General features: G+C 37.7%; 1 protein-coding gene across 8 annotated transcripts in view; it reads left to right on the top strand.

Annotated features, from left to right (window-relative positions):
- The window catches only part of USP40 (ubiquitin specific peptidase 40), a 94,466-nt gene that overhangs the window by 56,212 nt on the left and 11,226 nt on the right, over window positions 1–27,028 (top strand). For 5 of the 8 annotated variants that reach the window (XR_005241402.2, XM_007966697.3, XM_038001348.2 and 2 more), the window contains 7 exons: window positions 9,259–9,295; window positions 12,342–12,406; window positions 14,130–14,204; window positions 17,358–17,484; window positions 19,630–19,724; window positions 21,386–21,504; window positions 22,646–22,711. Coding sequence is in view for 7 of the 8 variants with exons in the window: in XM_007966697.3 (XP_007964888.3) it covers window positions 9,259–9,295; window positions 12,342–12,406; window positions 14,130–14,204; window positions 17,358–17,484; window positions 19,630–19,724; window positions 21,386–21,504; window positions 22,646–22,711 (584 nt within the window). In the remaining variant the exon portion in view is untranslated. The other 3 variants (XM_038001351.2, XM_038001354.2, XM_038001353.2) reach the window with 3 other exon arrangements.

Raw genomic sequence — 27,028 nt, 5'->3', positions numbered from 1 at the left:
ACAATTTTCTTCTTTTTATCAATAATACTTTTTTATTAACAGAAATGTTGAATATGCAGGAATTGATTAAAAGAAAAAAATGAAAACTTCTCATTATCCTTTATGCTACCAATATTAACATGTTGGCATATTTTTTCTAGTATTTATATACACACACAGTGGTATGAATGTTTGTATATATGTGTGTATGTGATAAAGTGAATAATTATATTGCTGTTATTGAGAACTTAGACCTTTAGTATTGGAAAACAGAGAGACAAAAAAAATCAATGTGGTTTTAAAAAAAAACTTGTTCTCCTGAATTTGAAATAGAAAAGTCTGAATGAACTTCATATATTTTTTCTTAAAAAAATTTTTTTCTAGCTCTGTCCATTGATACAAGTTAGAAACTGAGTGACCAGCCTGGTAGCAGCAGAGTACCCCTGGCGCCCAGATTATGGCTGCCAAATACCATTTTCTACGAACAGGAACCAGGGCATCTTAGAATAATGGCTGGTTATGTATCTAGGTCAGGAAATGTCTAAGATGAGCCTGAAACATCTTACCATCACAGAAAGCAGTGAAGCCGCTAACAAAGACTATTGGAATTATCAAAGAGATTGAGGAGCTCACTAGTCAGAGATGAGACAATTTGAACGTCAGTGAGAAAAATAACAAAAATTAATTGAAACAAGTACATAAAATCTGTAAATCTGCGAGTTCATAATGATCCTATACAAAAATATGCACTGTTACCTATAATGGATGCTAGGCAACCATAAAGGTAAAAAATAAAGCATTTTTTTTTCCTGTTTTTCCCTTGCAAACTATATCCCAGGGTAGCTAAGCAGATAATAAGTTTTATTTATAAACATATTCCAACTAATAAATGAAGAAGGCATTTTAGAATTTTACATTTTTCAACTCCTAATAAATTAATGAGCCTAGGCAATGATCCTCAAAGATTGCTAACCCAAAAAAGAGCAACACTCAGGCAACATAGAAATTCAGAACAATACCCCATGCCCTTATTGCAAAACCACCAAACAACTGGACCTGAGTCTGAATAAGCCTCTAGGTCTAACTACCAGTTTATAGGAAATACAGGAGGCATAGGAACAGGTTAAATTCATCACAGGTCTGCAATTAGCCAAATGTAGATCAGAAAACTCTTCTACAACAGATAAATTGCAGGAGATGAGGACAACCTATAGGTCAAAAGAGGCTTAAAAGACATAGCAACCAGTTGCAATGTATGGACTTTATTGGGAACCTAATTCAAGCCAAAGGAACTTTAGTAATAATTTAACAGAAAGTAGAGAAATTTGAACATTAGTTGGATATTTGTTGATATTAAAGAATTCTTAATTTTTTAGCTGTCATAATCATTGTAGGTTTTTAAAAATCTTTGTCTTTTAGAGATGCATAATAAATATTTACAAATGAAATGATATATCTGGCATTTGCTTCAAAAAAATCTGAGGCAAGGGCAGGGGAAGTGAGTGGGTTACTGACACATAAAACTGGCCATGGCAATACAAGCTGAGCATCCCTGATCCCAAAATTCAAAATGCTCTACAATCTGAAACTATTTTTTTAAAAATTAAATTGACACATATTTATGAGGCACATTTTAATATTCTGGTACATATGTATGTTGTGTAATGATTAAATCAGGGTATTTAGCATACTCATTACCTCATGCATTTAGCATTTCTTGGTGGTGAGAACATTCAAGAGCTTTTCTAACTATTTTTTAATATACAGTCCTTACTGTTAACCATCATCACCCTACCATGTAATACAAGAGTAGAGCTTATTCCTCCTATTAGATTGTAACTTTGTACCTGTTGACCACCCTCTCGCATCCTCCCCTTACATCTCCCCCTCAGTCACTAGTAACTACTGTTTTACTTTCTGCTTCTATAATGTCAACTCTTTTTTTTTTTTTTAGGATTCCACATATGAGTGAGGTCATATTACGGATAGGCCTTTCTGTGCCTGGCTTCTTTCACTTAACGTGATGTCTTCCAGGTTCATCCATGTTGTCACAAATAACAGGATTTTATTCTTTTTTATGGCTGAATAGTACTCTATTAGTTTGTGTATATATACCACATTTTCCTTACCTATTCATCCATTGTTGGATGCTTAGGTTGATTCAGTATCTTGGCAATTGTAAATAATGCTCCAGTAAACATGGCAGTGCAGATATCTCTCTGACATACTGATTTCATACCCTTTGGATACATACCCAGTAGTGGGATTGGTGAATCACATGATAGTTCTATGTTTAATTTTGTGAGGAACCTCCATACTGTTTTCTATAATGGCCGTACTAATTTACAGTCTCACCAACAGTGCATAAATGTTCCCTTTTCACCACATTCTTGTAAATACATATTTTCTTTTTTTTTTTTTTTTTTGATAGTAGCCATTCTAACTGGAGCGAGATGGTACCTCATTGTGGTTTTGATTTACATTTCCTTTATGATTAGTGATGTTGAGCATTTTTTGCATGTGTACCTGTTGGCCATTTGTGTGTCTTTTGAGAAATGTTTACTAAAGTCTTTTGCCAATTTTTAAATTAGAATTTTTTTTTTTTTTTTTTTTTTTTTTTTTTTGCTGTTTAATTGTTTAAGTTCCTTATATAATATATTCTGGATATTAACTCTTTGCTAGATTTTTTTTTTTAAAGACAGTCTCGCTCTGTCACCTCGGCTGGCATGCAGTGGTGTGATCTCAGCTGACTACAACCTCCTCCCCCAGGGCTCAAGTGATCCTTCCGTCTCAGCCTCCCAAGTAGCTGGGATCACAGGCATATGCCACAATGCCCAGCTATTTTTTTTTCTTTTTTTTTTTGTATTTTCGGTAGAGATAGTGTCTCACCATGTTGCCCAGGCTGTTCTTGAACTCTTGAACTCAAGTGATCTGCCTGTCTTGGCCTCCGAAAGTGCTAGGATAACAGATGTGAGCCACCACGCCTAGCCCCCTTTGTTAGATTTATACTTTGCAAACATATTCTCCCAATCTGTAGGTTGTCTCTTTACTCTGTTGTTTCTTTTGCTGTACAAAAGCTTTTTAGTTTGATGTAATCCCATTTGTCTATGTTCTTTTGTTGCCTATGCTTTTGAGGCAACAAAAGCTTATTTTAAAAATTCTTGCCTAACCCAGCGTCATAAAGTGTTCCTCCTATGTTTTCCTTTAGTGGTTTCATTGTTTTGGGTTTTACATTTAAGTATTTAAATCATTTAAGCTGATTTTTGTATTTAGTGAGAGTTAGGGAATCTAGTCTCATTTTTCTAGATACGGAGATCCAGTTTTCCCAGAACCATTTGTTGAAGAGACTATCATTTTCCCAATGTGTGTTCTTGGTGCATCTATCAAAAATCAGTTGGCTGTTAAGTATGTGAATTTATTTCTGGACTCTTTATTCTGGTGCATTGGCCTATGTGTCAGACTTTTTGCCAGTACCATGCTGTTTTGGTTACTGTTGCTTTGTAGTATATTTTGAAGTAAGGTAGTATGGTTCCTCCAGCTCTGTTCTTTTTGCTCAGAATTGCTTTGACTATTTGGGTTTTTTTATGGTTCCATATGAATTTTTTCATCTTTAGGATGAATACCACTTGATAATTGTGCATGGTCTTTTTAATGTGCTTGTTAAATTCAGTTTGCTAATATCTTATTGACAGTTTTTACATCTGTGTTCATCAGGGATATTGGCCTATAGTTTTCTTTTTGTTGTTGTTGTTGAATCTACATCTGGTTTTGGAATCAGGATAATGCTGGCCTCATAAAATGAGTTTTTAAATATCCACAACTTTTCAATTTTCTGGAGTAGTTTGAGGAGAATTGGTATTCTTTAAATGTTTGGTAGAATTCAGCAGTGAGGCCATTAGGTCCCCGGCTTTTCTTTGGTGAAAGACTTTATTACTGAAAGCATTTTCTCACTTGTTGGCCTGTTCAGATTTTCTATTTCTTCATCATTTAATCTTAGTATATTGTATATGTCCAGGAATTTATCCATTTCTTCTATGTTTTTAAATTTATTGGCAAGTAGTTGTTCATAGTAGTCTCTTATGATCCTTTGTATTTCTATGGTATCAATTGTAATGTCTGATTTGCATCTCTGACTTTGAGTCTTCACTCGTTTTTTCTTAGTCTAGCTAAAGGTTTGCCAATCTTATCTATTAAAAGAACCAGTTTTTAATTTCGTTGCTCTTTTGAATTGTTTTATTAGTTCCTACTTTGTTTATTTCTGCGCTGAGCTTTATTATTCTCTTCTACTTCTTTTGGGTTTAGCTTGTTCTTATGTTTCTAGTTCCTTGAGGTTCATGATTAGGTTTTTTATTAGAAATCTTTCTTCATTTTTGATCTAGGCATCTATTGCTGTGAACTTCCCTCTTAGAACTGTTTTTGCTGTATCCCATAGGTTTTGGTATAATACATTTCTATTTTAGTCTCAAGGCATTTTAAAATTTCCCTTTTACTTTCTTCATTGACTCATTGGTTATTATTATTATTGGTCATGTTTAATTTCCATGTATTTGTAAGGTTTTAAAGTTTTTCTTTTTGATTTCTAGTTTTATACCATTGTGGTTAGAGAAGACACTTGATATGATCTCTGTCTTCTTAAATGTATTAAGACTTGTTTTGTGGTCTAATGTATGATCTATCATGGATAATGTTCTCTGTGCAGTTGATAAGAATGTGTATCCTGCAGCTGTTGATGGAATGTTCTATAAATATCTGTTAGCTCCATTTGGTCTATGGTACAGTTTAAGTTTAATGTTTCTTTGTTGGTTTTCTGTCTCGATGATCTTTCCATTATTGAAAGTGGGGTGTTGAAGTCCCTATTATTATTGTATTGCAGTATTGTCCCCCTAGAGGTCTAATAATATTTACTTTGTGTATTTGGGTGTTCTGGTGGTGTTTGCATGTATATTTACAATTATTATATCCTCTTGTTGAATCCCTTTTTTCATTATAGATTATATAGTAAGTTATTATATAATGATCTTCTACAGTGACCATTATCAATTACAATGACCTTTCGCAGTTTTTGTGTTAAAGTCTATTTTATCTGACATAAATGTAGCTATTCTTGCTCACTTTTGGTTTCTATTTGCATGGACTATCTTTTTCCATCCCTTCACTTTCAGTCTGTGTTTGTCTTTAACAGTGTGAGTCTTTTTCAGGAAACATATATAGTTGGGTCTTCTTTTTTTTAACCCATTCCGTTACTCTATATCTTTTAATTGAAGAATGTAATCAAGGTTATTATTGATAAGTAAGAACTTACTCCTGCCATTTTGTTAATGGTTTTCTGGTTGTTTTGTAGATCTTTTTCTTCCTTTCTGGTTGTTTACTTCTGTGGTTTGATGGTTGTCTCTGGTGCTAAGCTTTGTTTCTTTTCTCTTTCTTATTTGTGTATTTGCTGTCATTTCTTTCTTTGTGGTTACTGTGGTGCTAAGATAAACAGTCTTGTACTTATAATAGACTATTTTAAGCTGTATCCAACTCAACTTTGGTCATATAAAAATACTCTAGAATTTTTTCCCTTCCCTCTACAATTTATATTTTTACTGCCTTAGTTTACATCTTTATTGTGTCCTTAGCCAGTAATTGTAACTGATGTTGTTTTTGACTGTTTTGACTTTAAACCTTCATGGAAGAGGATTGATAGATTTATACAGCACCATTGCAACACTGGGGTATTCTGAGTATGATTATGAATTTACCTATACTTGTGAGTTTTATATTTTCTTGTTTTTTCATGATAGTAATTGTCATCCTTTTGTTTCCAGTTGTAGCACTCCCTTAAGTATTTTCTTGTAAGATTGGTCTAGTGGTGATAAATTCCTTTAGCTTTTGCTTATCTGAGATTTTTATCTCACCTTCATTTCTGAAGGATAGCTTTTCTGGATATAATATTCTTGGCTGATGGTGTTTTTTCTTTCCTATATTACCCCTATTTTCTTCTGGCCTGCAAGGTTTCTGCTAAGAAATCCACTGATGGTCTACTGGGGATTCCCTTATATGTGACTTAATGCTTTTCTCTTATAGCTTTCAGAATTCTCTTTTTGTCTTTAACTTTTGAGAGTCTTATTATAAAGTTCCCAAGTGGATCCTTTTGTGCTGAATCTAATTGGGGAACCTATGAGTTTTCTGGATCTGGATGTCCATATCTCTCCCGGACTTGGGAATTTTTCACCGATTATTTAATTAAATAGATTTTCTGTGTCTTTTGTCATTCTCTCCCTGGCACTTCTATGATGAGAAAATTTGTTTATTTAATGGTGTCTTGTTGGTCCTGTAGGTTTTCTTCATTCTTTTTAAATTGTTAATTCTTTTTATTCTTCTGACTGGGTCATTTTAAAAGACCTGTCTTCAAGTTCAGAAATTCTTTCTCTGATGAATTTCTGATTCAGATTATTAATTATTTTTTCTGATTTTGTTGAATTTTAGATTGTTTGTCTATATTCTCTTGTTTATGAATCTCCTTAAGATCATTGTTTTGAATTTCTCTTCAGGCATTTCATATATACTTTTCTTGAGGGTTTGTTACTGGAGACTTATTGTGTTCCTTTCAGAATATCATCTTTCCTTGGCCCTTCATGTTTCTTGTCTTATGTTGATATCTTCACATTTACTTGAACACGTATTTTTTCCAATTTTATAGAGTATCTTTTGTGGGGAGGAGCTTTTTCCTATAGATGGATTCTAGGGTATCTGTTGGAAATGATTGTTGTTCGCTTTGGTTCTTGGTGGGTTCAGTAGCATGATCCCTACAGCAGTTCTTCAGCTGTAATCCTCATTAATGATGTGTGCAATTGCCTCAATTGCCTAGGTTATGGGTGTTTGTGACAGAGGTGACATGGTTTGGTGGAGGAAAGGGTGCTGGTTTGTGCTGAGACCAAGCACAACCTAAGCATAGCTGTGTGTTGGTCTCTCTGGGGAGGGGATACTGCCACACTTGCTATTGGGCTGGGTGCAGGCATGTGTGGGCCAGGCAGCTGTGCAGCACTCTCTCTGGGGAGGCAGGGCCACCGCCAGATTGCAAAATCTAAAACTTTTTGAGCACTTTTTGACCCTTTGACATGACACTCAAAGAAAATGCTCATTGGAGCATTTCAGATTTAGATTTTTGGATTAAGTTTGCTTAGCTGGTAAGTATAATGCAGAGATTCCAAAAAAATTTTTTAAATCCAATTGAAACACTTCTAGTCCTAAGAATTTCAAATAAGGGATACTCAACCTATAATTGGGACTGGGTGATGGGTATTTGAGGATCATTTTACTATTTTCTGCAGGTATTTTCCCAGATTTTCACTGGACTTTTTAACTTTACATTTTTTTAATTTCAAGGAAAGAAGCCACAAAACTTTTCAAAAGTTATCTATCTTCCTTTCTGTACTCTGTTGAACACCTTGCAGGCAGACTTGTTCCTTGCTATGTCACAGAAATAGCTTATGTCAGAGTCATTAGTGGCCTCCACATTACTATGTCCAGTGAGCAGTTTTTACTCTTCATCTTACTTGCTCTCTCAGCAACATTCGATGTAGCTAATGACTCTCTTCTTTGAAACACTTTTGTCACTGGGCTCCAGAAGACCACAACTCCAGGTTTTTCTTATATCCCACTGGCCTACCCTTCTCAGTTACTGTCTCCTTCTCTATCTTTGAGCGTTCCGCTGCCCAGTTCTTAGACTGGATCTCACCCCAGAACATCCAACTGCCACTTGATTGTCTAACCATCATCCAAACCTAGAACATATTCACAGGAAAACTCCTCTTCTCCCTGAAACATACCTGAAAGAAAGAGAATGTCTGTACAAGGGCCTATGTCATCTGGTTCTCTGGTATCATTTTTGTTTTATTTTCAAACCTCCAACCATTTCCCTCTCTTACTTACTCTGCTCCAGCCACACTGGCCTCCTTGCTGTTTCTGAAATAAGGCCTTTATGCTCTCTGTTTCCCCTTCCTAAAACACAATTAAGTTGATTGCTCCATTATTTGATTGTTTTTCTTAAATACAATATTTAAGACTTTCAGTTTTCTTAGAATAATAAGCTTGCTTTCATTCACCCACCATCTTTTAGTATACTGTGTTTTTATTGTCATTTTCTAAACATTCTATAATTACATTTTAAAGCCTTCTTTTATTTTTTATCATACAAGTAATCATGGATTTCTTCTCACTTTTTAAACTTCAGTTTAAAAAAAGTCCCCCTTGGTTACCACTCTATTCTAGTCCTTTGTCTAGAAGTCACTGTTGCAATCAGATAACATCATCTTATTCACATCAGTAGAGTGTGTGTCCCTCCAGACCTTTGCTGTGCCTATACCAGCATGTGTCTATGTACGTACATACAGAATTGCAGTGTGCTTTGCTTCTGTGATTTCTTTTAAATTATAAATGGGATCACTTTGCATGTATTATACTATAAATTTGTTTCACTTAAAATATTTTAAAGATCTTTTAAGATCAATATATATGAATCTGGTTTTTTCTTTGAACTGCTTTAAGACATTTCCTACTTTTTAAAAAATCTCCCATTAATGTGTATTTTGGTGGGGTTTTTTTTTTTTTTTTTTGCCATTTTTCTCTTATTACAAACAGTACAGCAATGACTATCCTTATTTTTGCTCTCTTTTGCTCTAGTGTAATAGAAATCAAATTGTATTTGCTCACTTGTCCAAGATTTAATTAGCAATGTTTTTCCCTCAAGAAATTGTTTTAATTACTATTTTTGTTTCAGTTAAACTTTTGTTAATATTGTCTCATTTTTGCATTATGCCATGACATCACAGCTTGCACAATTCTTGTGAGTTTAAATATGGTCAGTTGTGTGTCATGGATGCTATGATCAGTTGTGTTTCCTGGATGCTAAATAAAGGCTAATCTACTTTTATAGGATTCAGAGTTTAATGTCTATGAAATTAGCTTGATTAATCATATCTGGCCAAAGACACACAGTTAATCCTTATAGGAAGAAAATCATGGTTCAAATCTGGGAGTTGGTGGATGAAACTTTGAACTAAGTCCTGCTTGCAAACACTGGAAATTGTTTTTTCCTCGTCCTGAATTGGTGCCATCTAGCCCTTAGAAAGGAAAGCGGACTCGCGTATTATCTTCTTAACTATGTCTATCTTTACCTATTCAAGAGTCATTAAATATAGTCAGACTTAAATAGACCTAGGGTCCGAAAAGGGTATTTGTCCTAGAACTGTAATTCAGAAACAGAAAACTAACATTGGACATTGTTTTTCTTTACAGTGTTTAAAGTTAATGCTGGAGAAATCTGGCCTACAAGGTAAGTTACTTACCATGATGACATATTACTTAAAAGCCTGATAAAAATTTTTTTGACTATTTTTTTCTCCAGGGTTATAGGAAAAAAATTTACAGGGTGTGGAGAAATAAAAAGTAGTTTACACTTCCATATGTACATAATGAATTCTCCTGGTTCTTGTTGGCATGCTGAAAGAAAACTAGTGGTATAGCTCTGAGTAGAGAACTTAGATAGGATCCAGCAAAGGTACAAAGTAGAAATGTTTTACAGTGTTGGTGGGAGTGTAAATTAGGCCAACCATTGTGGAAGACAGTGTGGCAACTCCTCAAAGACCTAAAACCAGAAATGCCATTGATCCAGCCATCCCATTACTGAGTGTATACCTGAAGGAATATAAATCATTCTATTATAAAGATACATGCACGTGTATGTTCATTGCAGCACTATTCACAATAGCAAAGACATGGAATCAACCTAAATGCCCATCAATAATAGATTGGATAAAGACAATGTAGTACATATACACCGTGGAATACTATGCAGCTATAGAAAGGAATGAGATCATGTCCTTTGCAGGGTCATGGATGGAGCTGGAAGTCATTATCCTCAGCACACTAATGTAGGAGCAGAAAAATAGACACCACATGTTCTCACTTATAAGTGGGAGCCAAACAATGAGAACACAATGACGTAGGGAAGGGAATAACACACATCGGGGCCTGCTGGTGTAGGGGGTTGTGGGGGTTGGGGAGGGAGAGCATCAGGAAAAATTGCTAATACATTCTAGGCTTAATACCTAGGTGATGGGTTGATAGGTGCAGCAAACCACCATGGCACACGTTTACCTGTGTAACGGACCTGCACATCCTGCACATGTACCCCAGAACTTAAAATAAAAATAAAAAATAAAAAGAAATAACACTAAGATGTATACCACCTGGAGCTACACAGGTCTTCCACTGATTCCTTTCAATTTCATTGATTCTAAATTTCAGTGCATTCTGTTTCATATCAGTATTTTTGTGGTATAGGTGAGGGAATGTAAAATGAATGAAAAAAATAAATCTAAGATAACTGAAGCAGCTTTCCAGGTGAGATCATGTCAATGAGTTTGATGAGACCTCATTCTGATTTCAGTAGAACACTTTGCTGTTCTCAGACTTCATTAACTTGGAGGCCCGTAGCTTTGTTATCTGGAAAGGAAGTTAAGATGCTCTGGATGCAGGACATTCTTCTAGAAGTTACACGCAACGTCTCACTTAACCTCGACAGCAGTCCTACCATGCAGGGGTTATCACACATGCCCACTTTATAGATGAGGAAGCAAAGGCTAAGAAAGGTGAAATGGTTTCCCCAGAGTTATACAGCAAGTATCTAGGTCATTCTGCTTTCACAACCCAAGTTCTTTTCACCATGCTTTACCATGAAGTAATAGTGTTCACTTTTAACTTACTGGTGGCTTCTTAAAGGTACTTAAATTGAGTTTTTTAATTAATGTAAACTTTTCTGTATTTAAAGCTAGAACTTGGCTGGGCGCAGTGGCTCATGCCTGTAATCCCAACAATTTGGGAGGCCGGGGAGGGTGGATCACTTGAGCCCATGAGTTCGAGACCAGCTTGGGCAACATGGCGAAACCCCACCTCTACAAAAAATACAAAAATTAGCAGGATACAGTGGTGTGCACCTGTAGTCCCAGCTACTCAGGAGGCTAAAACAGGAGAATCACTTGAGCCTGAAAGGCGGAGGTTGCAGGGAGCTGAGATCGCATCATTGCACTCCAGACAGGAGTAAAATCCTGTCTCAGAAAAAAAAAAAAGAAAAAAGAAAAAAACTAGAACTATTGATAAAGAAGGTCTGCAAACAAGAGTATAGGGATTCAAAAACTATGGCCTGTGCCAATAAATATGAGATCTGTTTTATTCTTTGGCTATTTCATGTTTTTGGTAAGTAGGGGGAGTTTTGTGTTCATAAACATTGCTATTATTTTTAATAACCAGGATTTCTTTCTTTTACTGTATTTAACTTTCTTCCCAACCCCAAAAAGTCTCTTTGCTTGCCTGTTAGGATTAAAATTATCTTCTCATTTCAGTAGTGTAGCAAGTATACTGAAAAACAACTCTTTGATTAAAGTCAATTTAACATGTATAAATATTAACTTACACCAACTGTATTAAAATGCTATTCAGAAAGCACTAGCACTATGTTTTTGTTAGATTAACTTCTAAGTATATAGGAATAATTTTCTTGTACATATTAACAGTTGCTGGGCAATGTTAGCATTTATTTTCAGCCAAGACACTGAAATAAAACTCAATAATGCTTTGAGAAGGGATTCTATATTTATGTATGTATATTCATATATGTATACTGATACATGATGTATGTATGTGGGTACACACAAATAAAGGTATAAAGTAAATATTGTATTAAGCTGGTGCAAAAGTAATTGCAGTTTTTGCCATCAAAAGTAAAGGCAGGCCAGGCGTGGTGGCTCATGCCTGTAATCCTAGCACTTTGAGAGGCTGAGGCAGGTAGATCACCTGAGGTCAGGAGTTTGAGACCAGCCTGGCCAACATGGTGAAACCCTGTCTCTACTAAAAATACAAAAAAATTAGCCAGGCATGGTGGTGTGTGCCTGTGATCTCAGCTACTCAGGAGGCTGAGGCAGGCAGAAGAATCGCCTGAACCCGGGAGGCGGAGGCTGTGGTGAGCCGAGATCGCACCACCGTACTCCAGCCTGGGTGACAGAGTGAGAATCTGTCTCAAAAAAAATAAAATAAAATAAAATAAAGGCAGAAACTACAATTACTTTTGCACCAACCTGATATAATAGTAGCAAGTGTTGTTTTCATTCATGAGTATACAGTTCTTTGTGGGAGAGAGAGAAAATCAAATTGAGGAAATGTAATTTCTTTCATGCTCTGGAAGAGACAATTTACTTAAAACTAATGAACACTTATCAGCAGATTAACCCCTTTTGATATTCACTTTTCCAGAAGGGCCATTCCTGACACTCTTAAAGCATATTCTGAATTTTTTTTTAATCCCGATTTTGACTCCTTTATAGGAGATGCCTGGCATTTACGAAAAATGGATTGGTGCTATGAAGCTGGGGAGCCTTTATGTGAAGAAGTAAGATGATTTCTATACATTGTACTCTTGCATATGATTATATTTATGTCATATTTTCATACAAGGTACCCATTCCACTCATGAGAAAGCTTTAATTACTTTCTATAGGATACAGTTATCTATGAATGGGTGTATTTTACTTTTTTCTTACTATAGTTTTTTGATGAAGGGGAAATCTCAGTGCAGTGGGAACATTTCTGACATCTGTGGTAAACTCCCTTGCCATGAGAGTATGCCTCTAGGAGGAGTAGTTCATGAGAAGGCAGAGAACTTCACAGAACAAATGACATTTGAGCTCATGAAGGAATTTTATAGATACACTCTGAAGTTTTGGCCCCTGAATGTTTTGATCTCAGAGTTTCTCTGTAAGGTAATGGTGGCAGAATTTGTCTTACCAACCATTCCTAAGTTAGGCTTTGGTCCAAATTCTTGATCCAGCCAACTCTTAGGGTAGGCTTAGGAATAATTTTATCACAGGATAGTTGGAATCCGGTTAGTCATCTTGTTGGTCCACATAGCTTTATATTTCCCAGTTCAAATGTGTAGCCTTAGAAGTAGACCCAAAATAAAGCTCTCTGGGGAGTCTTAGGGAGCTGTGGTCAGCCGCCCTTTCCCCAGTCTTCACCTGCCTGCTTCCTGTTCTGTAAGAAGGGCCACTGAATGCCAGCAGAAGGTTGATTTAGGCAGCTATGCTGGGTCCTTGCACTGGAATGCTCTTTGCTGTTTAGCAGTCAGTAAGTCAATAGCGAGAGGCCCCTCTTGGGGCCTGGCCAGGAGTTTGACTCCCTGGAGTAAGAAGTGGACCTCAAAGCATCTTTAGGACATAAAATTTGGATGTCAGAAGAATATATTTACCCAAATAGCTTCAGCATGTTCTTCTCTATTAATTCCCAAATTGGCATCAAAGAATTCAGCCAGAAGCCAACTCATTACCCTTGGAACTGGCTTCTCATTCCAGCCTTGCCAGATATCTTTCCCATCCTAATCTTTAAGAGTAAAATATGGTTTACCCTCCTTATCTTTCATTCTTCATGTTTCCTCTCGGCCTCCAAACTGTCATCTTTTGCACTCTTTCCGTGACCATTCCCACGCTTGGCTCCAGGTCCAAGCTTTCGTATGCCTCTCACCTAAATTATTATGGCTTTCCTGGGCCCAGGCATTCCCTCTTCAATGTCATGCATATTTCTGCCAAATTGATCTGGAAAATCTCCTCAGAAATCTTGTGTGGCTCCTTTTCTATTTCACGTCCTGTAGTTAGTGCCTGCCCTTCCAGTCCGGTGTGACCTCCTGGTACTTTCCACTCGAATCAGTGTGGCCTCAGCGCTTTACCAAAACAAGCCGTATTTACTATCAACCTTAACTTGGCCCTTGTCCTTTTTTTAATGAGAAATTCCTTTTCTTATTTTCTCTAGCTTTCCAAATCCAACCCATCTTTTTAGGATTAATTAAAATGTCATCCTCTGTAAATCAGTCTCTCTTTTCTCATCTCATCTAGCTTCCTTGCCTCAGATCTTTTGTCATACTTACAGCTTATGCCCCACAGTTTAACAAATAGTGCCGTACTGATTATTATAGTCTTAGCTTATTTCCTGTGTCTTCAATATCTGCTTTATTTTTCATTTAATTTTTGAAAAGATAATAGAGGCATGGGGTTTTAAAAAGATCCAATGATCTGTTCCTTTCAGAAGTCATAAGTGACAAAAAAGCATTTCTGTCTTCCCAGGATGCAACACTGAAAGAACTTCTGATATGTTCTGGAGATACTTTGCTTTTAATTGAAGGACAACTTCCTCCTCCGGTAAGATTTTACTTCTGCATAGACATCTCGTAAGTAAAAATTATTGTTACCTGATTACAGAGATGATATAGCCTCATTTAGGGAAAATGGGGAAATTCAGACAGTCATAAAGAGAATAGAGAACTTTCCCCAAATGCTGTCAATCAGATATGTTTCCTAACTTATAAATATTCTCACACAAAATTAAAATCAATTATGTATAACATTTTTATTTCCTGCTTTTTATATTTGACATTTTAACCTTCTCATAAAATCCAAAAATAATCATCATATCCAAGGTAACGTTTTACTAACTTAATTCATCTATAAATCCTCATTGTTGGAAACTTACCTTGTTTTTACTATTTTGTTTTTATAAATAGTACTGAAATAAGTCCTTCTGAAAAGAGTTCTAAATGTGGAATTCCTAAGTCCAGAGGTGTGACCTCTTTAAAGCCTTGATGTTATATGCAGTAGCATATGAGAGGGCTCATTTCACTGCCCTTTAGTAAGCATTGCATAGCACTACTTTCTAAAACCTATATCATTTCTTTTAAACTGAGGATGCACACAAAGGTGAACCCAAAAGAGAAACAAATGGCCCCAAATTCCAAGACTCGGATAACTATTTGCTTATGATTAGAAAATTCAGACAGTACAGAAGGCTATGAAATGAAAAGCAGAAATCACTCCTACACCTTTTCTCTCCAGAGAGAGCCACAGTTAGCTGATTTTTCCTCGTGTATTCTTCTGAGAAAAACATTACACATATTTGTTTGCTGAAGGCAAATATGTGCATATCCTTTTTAAGTATTCTCTACATTGTTTTACACTTGTTTTGTTTGCTTTTATTCACTTACTGTATCTTGCGAAGCTCCTCACATCAGCACATACACACCTACCTTACTATTTTTCACAATTTTGTAGAATTCTATTATATTTTGTACAATGGTCTTTAAAGTTAATTTTTGAATAGGCAGTACTCATGATACAAAATTCCAAGTGTTATGAAAAGCTGGGCCAGGAAAAGCAAGTGTCCCTACTGTCTCTGGCTCCAGCCACCCAGCATCCTCTCCCCAACAGGCGGCTGCTTTTCTCTGCATCCTTCCAAAGGACTGTGCTTTTTAATACACACACATACTTGCACACACTGAAGTGTGCTAGTTTTTCCCACCTCATTTTTTGTTACTGAAGAATTTTGATAGGTTTATTAACAGATAAAAGGTAGGCAAGGCGCGGTGCCTCATGCCTGTAATTCCAGTACTTTGGGAGGCCAAGGCAGGCAAATCGCTTGAGTTCAGGAATTCAAGGCCAGCCTGGGCAACATGGTGAAACCCTGTCTCTTTTCAATAAAAATTTAAAAAGTAAAAAAAAACAAACAGAGAGATAAAATGTGTTATTGTTACAACACTTAATTTCAAACAATAGACAATGAGAATGTGAAGACTAACCATGTAAAATATTTTAAATACATAGTTCACTGTGTATATACATAGCATATACATCCACACATACACATATTTATTCCTTTTTATTTGCACAAAAGATTATTTGCTAGGCAACCTATTCTGTACCTAGATTTTTTTCATTAATATTTTATCTCCAAGTATATGCTGTAAAGCTATCTCATTCAATTTAGTAGCTTCATAATATTCCATTGTTTGGAGGACTATAATTTATTTAACCAGTCTCTTTTTGAAGAATATTTAGGCTGTTTCCAGTCTTTTGTTGATGCAAGTAACAATGTAAAAAAATATAAATAATATATATAATACACATATATAATATATATATGCACCATTTTGCTTGTATATGAGTATATCTACAGGATAAATTCCTAGAACTGAAATTGCACAGTCTTTTTTTTTTTTAAACAGGGTCTGGCTCTGTCACCCAGGCTGAAGTACAGTGGCATGATCACAGCTCACTGCAAGCTTGATCTCCTGGGCTCAAAGTGATCTTCCCACCATAGCCCCTAAGTAGCTAGGACTACAGGCACGCTGTGCCTGGCTAGTTTTTAAACATTTTTTTATTTTTGTCTCACTTTGTTGCCCACACTGGTCTTGAACTCCTGGGCTTAATCGGTCCTCCCACCTCAGCCTCCCCAAAGTACTGGGGTTACAGGTGTAAGCCACCGAGCCCAGCAAAAAATGTTTTAAAGAGGGTCCTTGAAGTTGGTTCATGGTTTTTGGTCCCATAAACAATTTGCAAGAATATTCTTGCATATATGGCTTTCTGTGTATGCACTAGTATATCAGAATGTAAATTCCTAAACATGGAATGGCTGGGTCAAAGGACTTGCACATTTTAAAATATGACAGGTATAGGCAAATTATTCTACAGAAACTTCTCGGGAGTTTATATTCCTGCTACCAACTTACAAGTGTTCAAGTTTACCCATATTTTCACCCACATAATTGTCTGGTTTTTGACAGTCTGCTAGGTGAAAAAAAATGGAATTTTGTTGTTCTGATTTACATTTATTTAATCGAATGAAGGTCAAATATTTGTTAATCTTCACTAATCTGATAAACAGAAAAATATTCTAATTTCTTGAACTATCTATTTTACATGTTTTAGGTGGTTAATTTTTATTCTCATCTTCTATTGTTGGAAATTAAGTGCTGCAACAATAGCACCTTTTATCTCTTCATAAACCTGTTAAAATTCTTCACTAACAAAAAATGAGGTGGGAAGAACTAGCTCAATAAGTAAAACTGAAATTACAGGGTATGTGTAAGACAGTGGGTTTATTTCCTTTAGTTTGTATCAGAAACCAAACTTAGATCAATGGGCTCTTGCATCTGTGTGATAAATGGCGCTGCTGGGACTGGTATCCTGGGTCAGCAGTGCTTGGACAGTGCCTGGAAGCACTGGTATAGTGTGTTCAAGCAAATGCATTGTTCTTGTTTATGCTTCTCATGTATTTTATCTACTAAGATACTTCTAAGCAAGGGACGTTTAGTCTAGTCACCCCAAAGTCTGATTTTTATGATTTTAAATTTTTGATTCTAAAAACAACAAGTATAATTTATGACAGTTAATAAATCTAAGAGGAAAAATGGTAACTTCAAGAACATCTTAGGTCATCAAGATGTTTCTTTCTATGGAAGTAAAAGTGGAGTTTCACTTAATCTTTGTAATCACAGCAGTTAAACATGCTCCATTCTTCAGGGTTTCCTGAAGGTGCCCATCTGGTGGTACCAGCTTCAGGGTCCCTCAGGACACTGCGAGAGTCATCAGGACCAGACCAACTGTACTTCCTCTCGGGGTGGAGTTTGGAGAGCCGCTTTCAGCCAAGGTGAGAACAGAATGGGATTTCAGCAGCCAGTGCATCATAAAGAGAAGTAAATTGACTGCCTGTGCTCTGAGAGTCAATTGAAATATTTATTTTTAAAATGTAAGATCTTGAAAATCAAGGCCTATTAATTTCTTAAGTCATTCCAGACATCACATAATAACACCGGGCTATTTCTGTACATGCTCTGTAACCTCTGTAAAGCACTATATATCTTATTTATTATTATATCAATATATTACACTTTCCAAAGACTTCTATGTATCATCTCTCAAGATCCTCAGGGCAACAGGGGCCCCATTTATCACCATGTACCAGAATATTGAGTCTTCAACCAATTCTAGTGATGCCATTTTAGCCCACAGGGGCAGAGACCAGGAGTCCACATCCTACATGTCTTCCAATCTTTCTGCCTCAAAACCCTCAGGAACTGCTTCTAGGGCATTTGACGTTATCTCACTGACTTCTGAGAAGGAACACAGACAAGTACAAGCATGTTATCTTATTCAGCATTCAGCCACACACATCACGATGGGCAGAAGTCACTATCAGTGAGTTCAGTTGCCCTTGTACAAGAAGAGTTCCACTTCATTATAAAGAAATGGAGCGAGTAAGTTTTTAATAGGCCCAACTCTTTAGCTATGTTTTTCTTTTTATCATGCTTACTTAGTTTTTCTGTGCCTTGAAGTATATTACTTATATTTCTTTTTAATCTTTTCAGCCTCAGTAATAAAACTAATATAAATGAGTCAAATTCTTATCTCCTTATTCTTTGAAGTTAGGATTATATGTATAGAGTAATGTTGAATGAGGTATAAAATTGGCATAAAGTTACTTTTTAGTTGGGTTACACTAGTTCATGTTAATTAATGCTAAAAATGCTTTGGTGATAGAATTCTAGTTACATATAGAATTGGATATAGATTGTAAAAGCATGTTTAATCAGTATGTTTCTACATGAAAGTAAATAAAAGTTTTTTTTTTTTTGGTAATACATCTGTACACAACACATGGGAAATACACTCGTGTCACTTAACAACATGAATATGTTTTGAGAAATGCATCATTGGACGATTTCTTCATTGTGTGAACGTGGTAGAATGATTTACACAAACCTAGATGGTAGAGCCTCCTACACACCTAGGCTATGTAGTGTAGCCTATTGCTCGTAGGCTGCAGACCTGTACAGCAGCTTATTGTACTGAATACTGAAGGCAGTCATAACACAGTGGCAAGTGTTTATGTATCTAAACAGAAAAAGGTACAGTGAAAATATGGTATTATAATCTTATAGGATCACATCACATGTGTGGTCTGACCAAATCATTGTGTAGCATGTGATTATGTATTTCATTCTTTAGAATTTCCTAAAATTGTCTTTCCGGTAGTGTCAGCCTGTAATTTCCTTAAGACATAAGAAGAACTTCTCATGCACTTAGTTGACTTCTAATCTCTCTGTAATTTCTTGCCATGCATTAGTGGCATGCTCAGCAGTAAAGACAGTTAAAGCAAAAATAAGTGAAGACAGTCTAAATTTAGTTGTCAGCTTTTATATTGTTTTTGATGAGAGAGCATTGTGTTTTTCCCTTTTTTTTTTTTTAACAGACTTGGAAAGGCCTTCTTATTGTCAAGATTTCCTTCTAAGTAAACATTTGTTGGACACTTACTATGTGACATCCATTGTACCAGGAACTGGGGAGACAAGATAGATGGCCTGCCTCCTCTTGAAAATTCTGTTGTTTTGAGGGGGCAGATTAAACACCTGCACATAGGCAGACGGACAGACAGACACACACACAGACACACGAGGAACAAGTTGGGATGAGTGTTATGAGAGGGAAACATGAAGCTAACATACAGAATGCAGGCAGCGTATCCTACCCAAAAAGTCCTTTTTGAGGAAGGAGAGAATGTGGAAAAGTACATTCGAGGTAGGGGCATAAGTGTCAAATACCTCATGGGGTTCTGCCGACAACGTGTCCCTGCCTGCTCACCTGCCAGACAGGGCCTCCTCACAAGACTTGGATGCAGAGGCTTTTGAGTGGAATTTTAATAACCTATTTACGACATCAAAACATGGTGGTGTATTTCAGAAACACAAAATAAGTTTCAAGTTCCTTGTAAACATCCCGCTCTGTCCTTTGGAAGGTGCTTCTCTGAATGAGCCTGCGCAAGTTTCTCTCCTCTACTTGGGAGACGTAGAGATCTCAGAAGATGCCACGCTGGCGGAGCTGAAGTCTCAGGTCAGACTTCTTCCTGCACCATAACTGAGTGGTAATGTGGCTTCTTCCAGTGAGATATTAATATATTCTTCTATCTCCTTTTCCCTCAATTACAGTCGGTTCTGATATGGCATTTGTCATATGCCATGTTCAGTGGTAAGTACCCGCAGGCAACACATGCCCGTGGTGCAGACGGCTCCTCGTGGCCTCACTGGTCCCTCCTCTGACAGGCATGCTGTGCTTTCGTTTCAGTCTGTCCTCAGTGACTTGCGGCTTTTGTTCATTTTTATTTTTTTAGGGAAACATGGTTTCTTGGAACATTTGTAAAGCATTCACTTTATCCCTTTATTTACATTGTTCGTGTACCATTGTGACCCATACGTTAAATGTTGTTACGAAAAGCTGTGTTACCAGTTTTCCAGGAGGTTAGAACCCCAGCTTTTATGTTAGGATACTAAACTAGATATTCTAGATATTGTGTTGTTTCTTATGCATTAACATTCACAGAGAAGGAGGGTTTTACCCAAATGGAAAGGCTGGATTAAGTACAACGCAGTGTTGAAGAAGCATCCGCCTACTATTGGACTGAAATGAGCATTCCTTTCTTCTCTTAGAGGAGAAAATGTAGGGGCCTGTATATGACTAGTGGTTGTTGATGTTTGGCTTTTGTGTGCCCTCAGTATATGAAATACCCTTCCTCGAGAAAAAGCATACATTGGCTGGGTGTGGTGGCTCATGCCTGTAATCCCACCACTTTAGGAGTCTGACAGGTGGATCACTTGAGGTCAGGAGTTTGGGACTAACCTGGCCAACATGGTAAAACCCCATTTCTACTAAAAGTACAAAAAAAAAAAAAAAATTAGCCTGGCATGGTGGCAGTCACCTGTAATCTGAGCTACTTGGGAGGCTGAAGCAGGAGAATCACTTGAACCTGGGAGGGGGAGGTTGCAATGAGCTGAGATGGCACCACTGCACTTCAGGCTGGGTGACAGAGTGAGACTCCGTCTCAAAAAAAAAAAAAAAAGGAGAAAAGAAAAAGCAGACAGCCTTATTCTCATGAGAACAAGTGGGAAGATACTTTTTTCCTAATGTTAAGTTGAAAGATATAAAGTTGCTGTTTTTAGGTCAAAAAATGGATGAATACTGGTAATTTTAGAGGCTCCAACCAAAGTATATCAGTAGGGGCTTAAAGTGATCCCTTCAGAATTAGAACAAGCAGTTTGGGCCTACTGATTGCAGCCAAAGATTGTGAAGTATTTCAAAATTAAAAGCTGAGTCATCGGCAAACACTGGTGGAGAACTGCATTGGCCCGGAAGAAGGCTGATGAGTCCCTCGCTATACTATTAGCTCTGCCCTGGTGAATTCTACTCACAGGGAAGTTAATTCCAAAGTTTCATTGTTTAAACATGATGATTAAAAAGATGCTTTTGACTCAGCTTTAGAGATAGGGAACTTACTTCTTTCTCAAGCTGATTTCAGTGCAGAGGAATATGAGGACCTCTCAGGGTTAGTGTCATTTAAGAGAGAGAGATTCCTGTGACTTTTAAAATGATGTTCTCATTACTTGAGATACTCTTTCCCTGAGGTGTCACTGTGTAGTGCTTTGTTTTTTTTTCTAAAACAGTATGTTTTGAAGAGTGCTTTTTAAAACCATTGGAGAAATGTCTGTTTCTTTTTCTAGGCCATGACCTTGCCCCCATTCCTGGAGTTTGGTGTCCCGTCCCCAGCCCACCTCAGAGCCTGGACGGTGGAGAGGAAGCGCCCAGGCAGGCTTTTACGAACTGACCGGCAGCCGCTCAGGTATGTTCCTTGCTGGACGCAACACCGTCCCTCTCTGCTGCCGCCGCACTGGCTGGTGCAGGAGATGGAGGAGGAATCCGTCTTCTGAGCTGAGTGAAAACAAAGCCTATTCCTGCTCATGCCATGCTTATGACTTGGGTGGCACTTTTCATCATAAACTCCAGCAAGACTTCAGTTTTCCATGTTAAGCATAAATGTAGTGTTGTATATTTTTTCTATGCTCCAGTGACTGTGACATTATATAACTTAAAAGCATTTGGAGTGAGATGGAAAGTAGGAGCAGCTGTTTCTCACTGAGAAATGTTGGATTCAGCTGATCCTCCTTCTGAACCTTTGAACTTAAAGAGCAGGTTTGGGTCATTTCCTCTGCAAAAAGCAGCCCTGAGGCTTTCTTTCTATTCTTTCTATTCTTTCTCTCTTTCTTTCTCTTTCTCTCTTTCTCTCTCTCTCCCCTCCCTTCCCTCCCTCTCTTTCTCTCTCTCTCTCTCTCTCTGTATGTCTCTCTCTCCCTTTTCTTTCCTTTTCTTTCTTTTTTTAATAGACAGGGTCTGGCTCTGTCGCCCGGGCTGGAATGCCGTGGCGTGATCATGGCTCAACTACAGCCTCAACCTCCTGGGCTCAAGTGATCCTCCCATCTCAACCTCCCGTGTAACTGGGACCTCAGGCATGTGCTACGACACCAGGCTAATTTTTTTATTATGACGAGGTCTCCCTGTGTTGCCCAGTCTGGTCACGAACTCCTAACCTCAAGCAGTCCTTCCACCTCGGCCTCCCAAAGTGCTGGGGCTATTGGCGTGAGCCACTGTGCCTGGCCAAGGCTGCTTTTAATCAGCTCTGATTACCACCCCAAAGTGACTGGCATGAGAATCTTAACCCCGGCTGAACAGAGGGAAATTTCTTTGGCAGTTTGGCCATCTTCCCAGAGCCAGACCTACATGTTTAGTAAGAAATGACTCAAGTATCTAAATAATCACCACAGCAAGGATTCTCATTTTTTTCCCTTTTCCAAAAGTTTGGGTGTTCTTATAAGTACTCAGAAAACAATCCTTTGCTTAAGAAAAAAGCTTAAAATTGGGGGAAAAAAATTCAAGAAAATTAAATGTTATGTCACTCAATACTATCTTGTTTCACTTATTATCAGGGAATATAAACTAGGACGGAGAATTGAGATCTGCTTAGAGCCCCTTCAGAAAGGAGAAAACTTGAGGTAAGAAAGTCTACTTTGCATCTAAAGTGATACACACATATCTTAACATAGTTTGCCTTTTTAAGGTTTAACAACTTAATGTAGTATTTAACAACTTAGTGTAGTATTTTTTCACTGCTTCTAAGTAGCCTAGCAACTTCAAACAAAGCGTGTTCTAGAAATATGTATGTCTGGCATCTAAAACTTGGAACTTATTCTCCCATGAAAACAGTAAGGGAGAATTAATTTTTCAGTAACCACCAGGTGCATATTGACCCAATGATGACCCTGAAGTGTCAGCAAGAGACCCACCCGCAGCTGTCATCAGTGTGTCAGACAGTCCACCGTCCAACGGATTTATCATCGTCCCGTCACTCTGCCCCCTTATTCCACTTTCTTCATCCTAGTGTTAGTATCTGTCTTCCACTACTAGAATATAAGAACTTAATTTATTAATTGCTATATCCTCATACCTAGAATAGTAATCGTGCCCATGTCATAGTCAATAATTATTTATTAAGTAAAGATGCACCCAAAATTGTCTGCAATCAAACCATCTTGTTCTTTTTTTCGCTGTAGGAAAATATTTTGCAAGTCCTTTTGTAAATATCATGAACTATTAAGATTTGCTCTACCTGTTATGATGTGAATATCCTTCTTTTGGTCTGCTTGTGATATGAGAAAGTTCTCTTTCAACCATGTCTAACCCGTGTTTAATTTTAGTGTTTTTATAAAAATGCATTCTTTTTTTTTGTTATTATACTTTAAGTTCTAGGGTACATGTGCACAACGTGCAGGTTTGTTACATATGTATACATGTGCCATGTTGGTGTGCTGCACCCATTAACTTGTCATTTACATTAGGTATATCTCCTAATGCTATCCCTCCCCACCCCCCCACAATAGGACCCGTGTGTGATGATCCCCTTCCTGTGTCCAAGTGATCTCATTGTTCAGTTCCCACCTATGAGTGAGAACATGCGGTGTTTGGTTTTCTGTTCTTGCAATGGTTTGCTGAGAATGATGGTTTCCAGCTGCATCCATGTCCCTACAAAGGACACGAACTCATCCTTTTTTATGGCTGCATGGTATTCCATGGTGTATATGTGCCACATTTTCTTAATCCAGTCTGTCACTGATGGACATTTAGGTTGATTCCAAGTCTTTGCTATTGTGAATAGTGCCGCAATAAATATATGTTGTGTGTGTTTTTATAGCAGCATGACTTATAATCCTTTGGGTATATCCCCAGTAATGGGATGGCTGGGTCAAATGGTATTTCTAGTTCTAGATCCTTGAGGAATCACCACACTGTTTTCCACAATGGTTGAACTAGTTTACAGTCCCACCAACAGTGTAAAAGTGTTCCTATTTCTCCACATCCTCTCCAGCACCTATTGTTTCCTGACTTTTTAATGATCGCCATTCTAACTGGTGTGAGATGGTATCTCATTGTGGTTTTGATTTGCATTTCTCTGATGGCGAGTGATGATGAGCATTTTTTCATGTATCTGTTGGCTGTATGAATGTCTTCTTTTGAGAAGTGTCTGTTCGTATCCTTTGCCCACTTTTTGATGGGGTTGTTTGTTTTTTTCTTGTAAATTTGACTGAGTTCTGTATAGGTTCTAGATATTAGCCCTTTGTCAGATGAGTAGACTGCAAAAATGTTCTCCCATTCTGTAGGTTGCCTGTTCCCTCTGATGGTAGTTTCTTTTGCTGTGCAGAAGCTCTTTAGTTTAATTAGGTTCCATTTGTCAATTTTGGCTTCCGTTACCATTGCTTTTGGTGTTTTAGACATGAAGTCCTTGCCCATGCCTGTGTCCTGAATGGTATTACCTAGGGTTTCTTCTAGGGTTTTTATGGTTTTAGGTCTAACATTTAAGTCTCTAATCCATCTTGAATTAATTTTCATATAAGGAGTAAGGAAAGGATCCAGTTTCAGCTTTCTACTCATGGCTAGCCAATTTTCCCAGCACCATTTATTAAATAGGGAATCCTTTCTCCATTTCTTTTTTTTGTCAGGTTTGTCAAAGATCAGATGGCTGTAGATGTGTGGTATTATTTCTGAGGGCTCTGTTCTGTTCCATTGGTCTATATCTCTGTTTTGGTACCAGTATCATGCTGTTTTGGTTACTGCAGCTTTGTAGTATAGTTTGAGGTCAGGTAGCATGATGCCTCCAGCTTTGTTCTTTTGGCTTAGGATTGTCTTGGCAATGTGGGGTCTCTTTTGGTTCCATATGAACTTTAAAGCAGTTTTTTCCAATTCTGTGAAGAAAGTCATTGGTAGCTTAATGGGGATGGCATTGAATCTATAAATTACCTTGGGCAATATGGCCATTTTCACAATATTGATTCTTCCTATCCATGAGCATGGTATGTTCTTCCATTTGTTTGTGTCCTCTTTTATTTCACTGAGCAGTGGTTTGTAGTTCTCCTTGAAGAGGTCCTTTACATCCTTTGTAAGTTGGATTCCTAGGTATTGTATTCTCTTTGAACCTATTGTGAGTGGGAATTCATTCATGATTTGGCTCTGTTACTGGTGTATATGAATGCTTGTGATTTTTGCACATTGATTTTGTATCCTGAGACTTTGCTGAAGTTGCTTATCAGCTTAAGGAGATTTTGGGCTGAGACAATGGGGTTTTCTAAATATACAATCATGTCATCTGCAAACAGGGACAATTTTACTTCTTCTTTTCCTAACTGAATACCCTTTATTTCTTTCTCTTGCCTGATTGCTGTAGCCAGAACTTCCAATACTACGTTGAATATGAGTGGTGAGAGAGGGCATCCCTGTCTTGTGCCAGTTTTCAAAGGGAATGCTTCCAGTTTTTGCCCATTCCGTATGATATTGGCTGTGGGTTTGTCATAAATAGCTCTTATTATTTTGAGATACGTTCCATCAATACCGAATTTACTGAGAGTTTTTAGCATGAAGGGCTGTTGAATTTTGTCAAAGGCCTTTTATGCATCTATTGAAATAATCATGTGGTTTTTGTCTTTGGTTCTGTTGATATGATGGATTACATTTATTGATTTGCCTATGTTGAACCAGCCTTGCATCCCAGGGATGAAGCCCACTTGATCATGGTGGATAAGCTTTTTGATGTGCTGCTGGATTCAGTTTGCCAGTATTTTATTGAGGATTTTTGCATCGATGTTCATCAGGGATATTGGTCTAAAATTCTCTTTTTTTGTTGCATTCTTAATACAAGTTGTACAACCAGAAATAGTTTCCTGGAAGGGAATTCTAGGATCAGATGATGTGGGAATTTTAAACGTCTTAAAATAGTTAAATATTTTCTCAGGCAAGTTGTTCCAGAGTATGAGTATTTATTTTACCTCACCCACAAACCAGTGTTGACTATTTCATCGTCTAGGTGTTTCCTAAATTGATAAATGAAAGATGATTATCTTGTTCTCATTTGCTCCAGTGCTTTGATAACTAGTGAGTTCAGGCATTTTTGCAAACTGTATTTTGTGAGTGCATGAATGAGTTATTTCGTGTATTTTGCCTGCTTCTGTAATGAAGTCTAAAGGAAAAGCTCTCTTGGAATTTGTGTGAGCTCTTTATGATTTTGACCCTTTGTCACAATGGTTGTAAGCAGTGTCGGGTTTTGATAGACACAGTGCCTTTGCCCTTTTGAAGAGCAGCTGTGTGCCTCCTCAGGCCCCTTCCATGGGCTCTTCTGTCCTTGGCCGACTTCAGGGCACTCCTGCTCTCAAGGAGGCCTCTAGTCCCTCCTGTTTCTCTCCAGCAGCCTCTGTCCTCTCCTTGGCAACTTCAGCATCTGTGCCGATGCCCTTTCCGTCCTCTGGCCGCACTGTGCTGGGCTTCAGGCCTGGGCCTCACTCCCTGGTCAGCAGCCCCCTCTCCCATGGGGACATGGGGCTGTGCAGCCTCTGCTCTTGCACCCTGCGCTCCCCTGATTCCATGGGCCCACATCTTCCCGTGAGCTCTCTTTCTTACAGTCATTTCATTTCTCTCATTGTGTCACCTCTTTTGATGGTAAAACACTTAACAGAAGTATCGAGAAACCACTCATTGTCTCAGCATCCTAAGAACCAGTCTTCATTTCCCCTTGCTGCCTTCCAGTTCTTATCTATAGCTTTTCCTCCATGGCCTGTGCTGACCTCTGCACGCCTCTGTTACTCCTGCCTTGCTGAGTGTTGTTCTTTCTGCTCCTCCTCCTAAGGTTTCCCATCTCCCACAGCTGCAGTCTTGTCTGTCACCCACCCCATGTCTCTCTTCCCAATTCCAGCCCTCAGGTTCTTCTCACTGGCTATCTCACAGCACCTCACATTTACCGCCCCCAAAGTCAAAGGCATAACTGCCTA

Source organism: Chlorocebus sabaeus, chromosome 10 (assembly GCF_047675955.1).
Source record: "Chlorocebus sabaeus isolate Y175 chromosome 10, mChlSab1.0.hap1, whole genome shotgun sequence".
NCBI lineage: Eukaryota > Metazoa > Chordata > Mammalia > Primates > Cercopithecidae > Chlorocebus > Chlorocebus sabaeus.
This window is presented reverse-complemented; position numbering and strand designations above follow the sequence as displayed.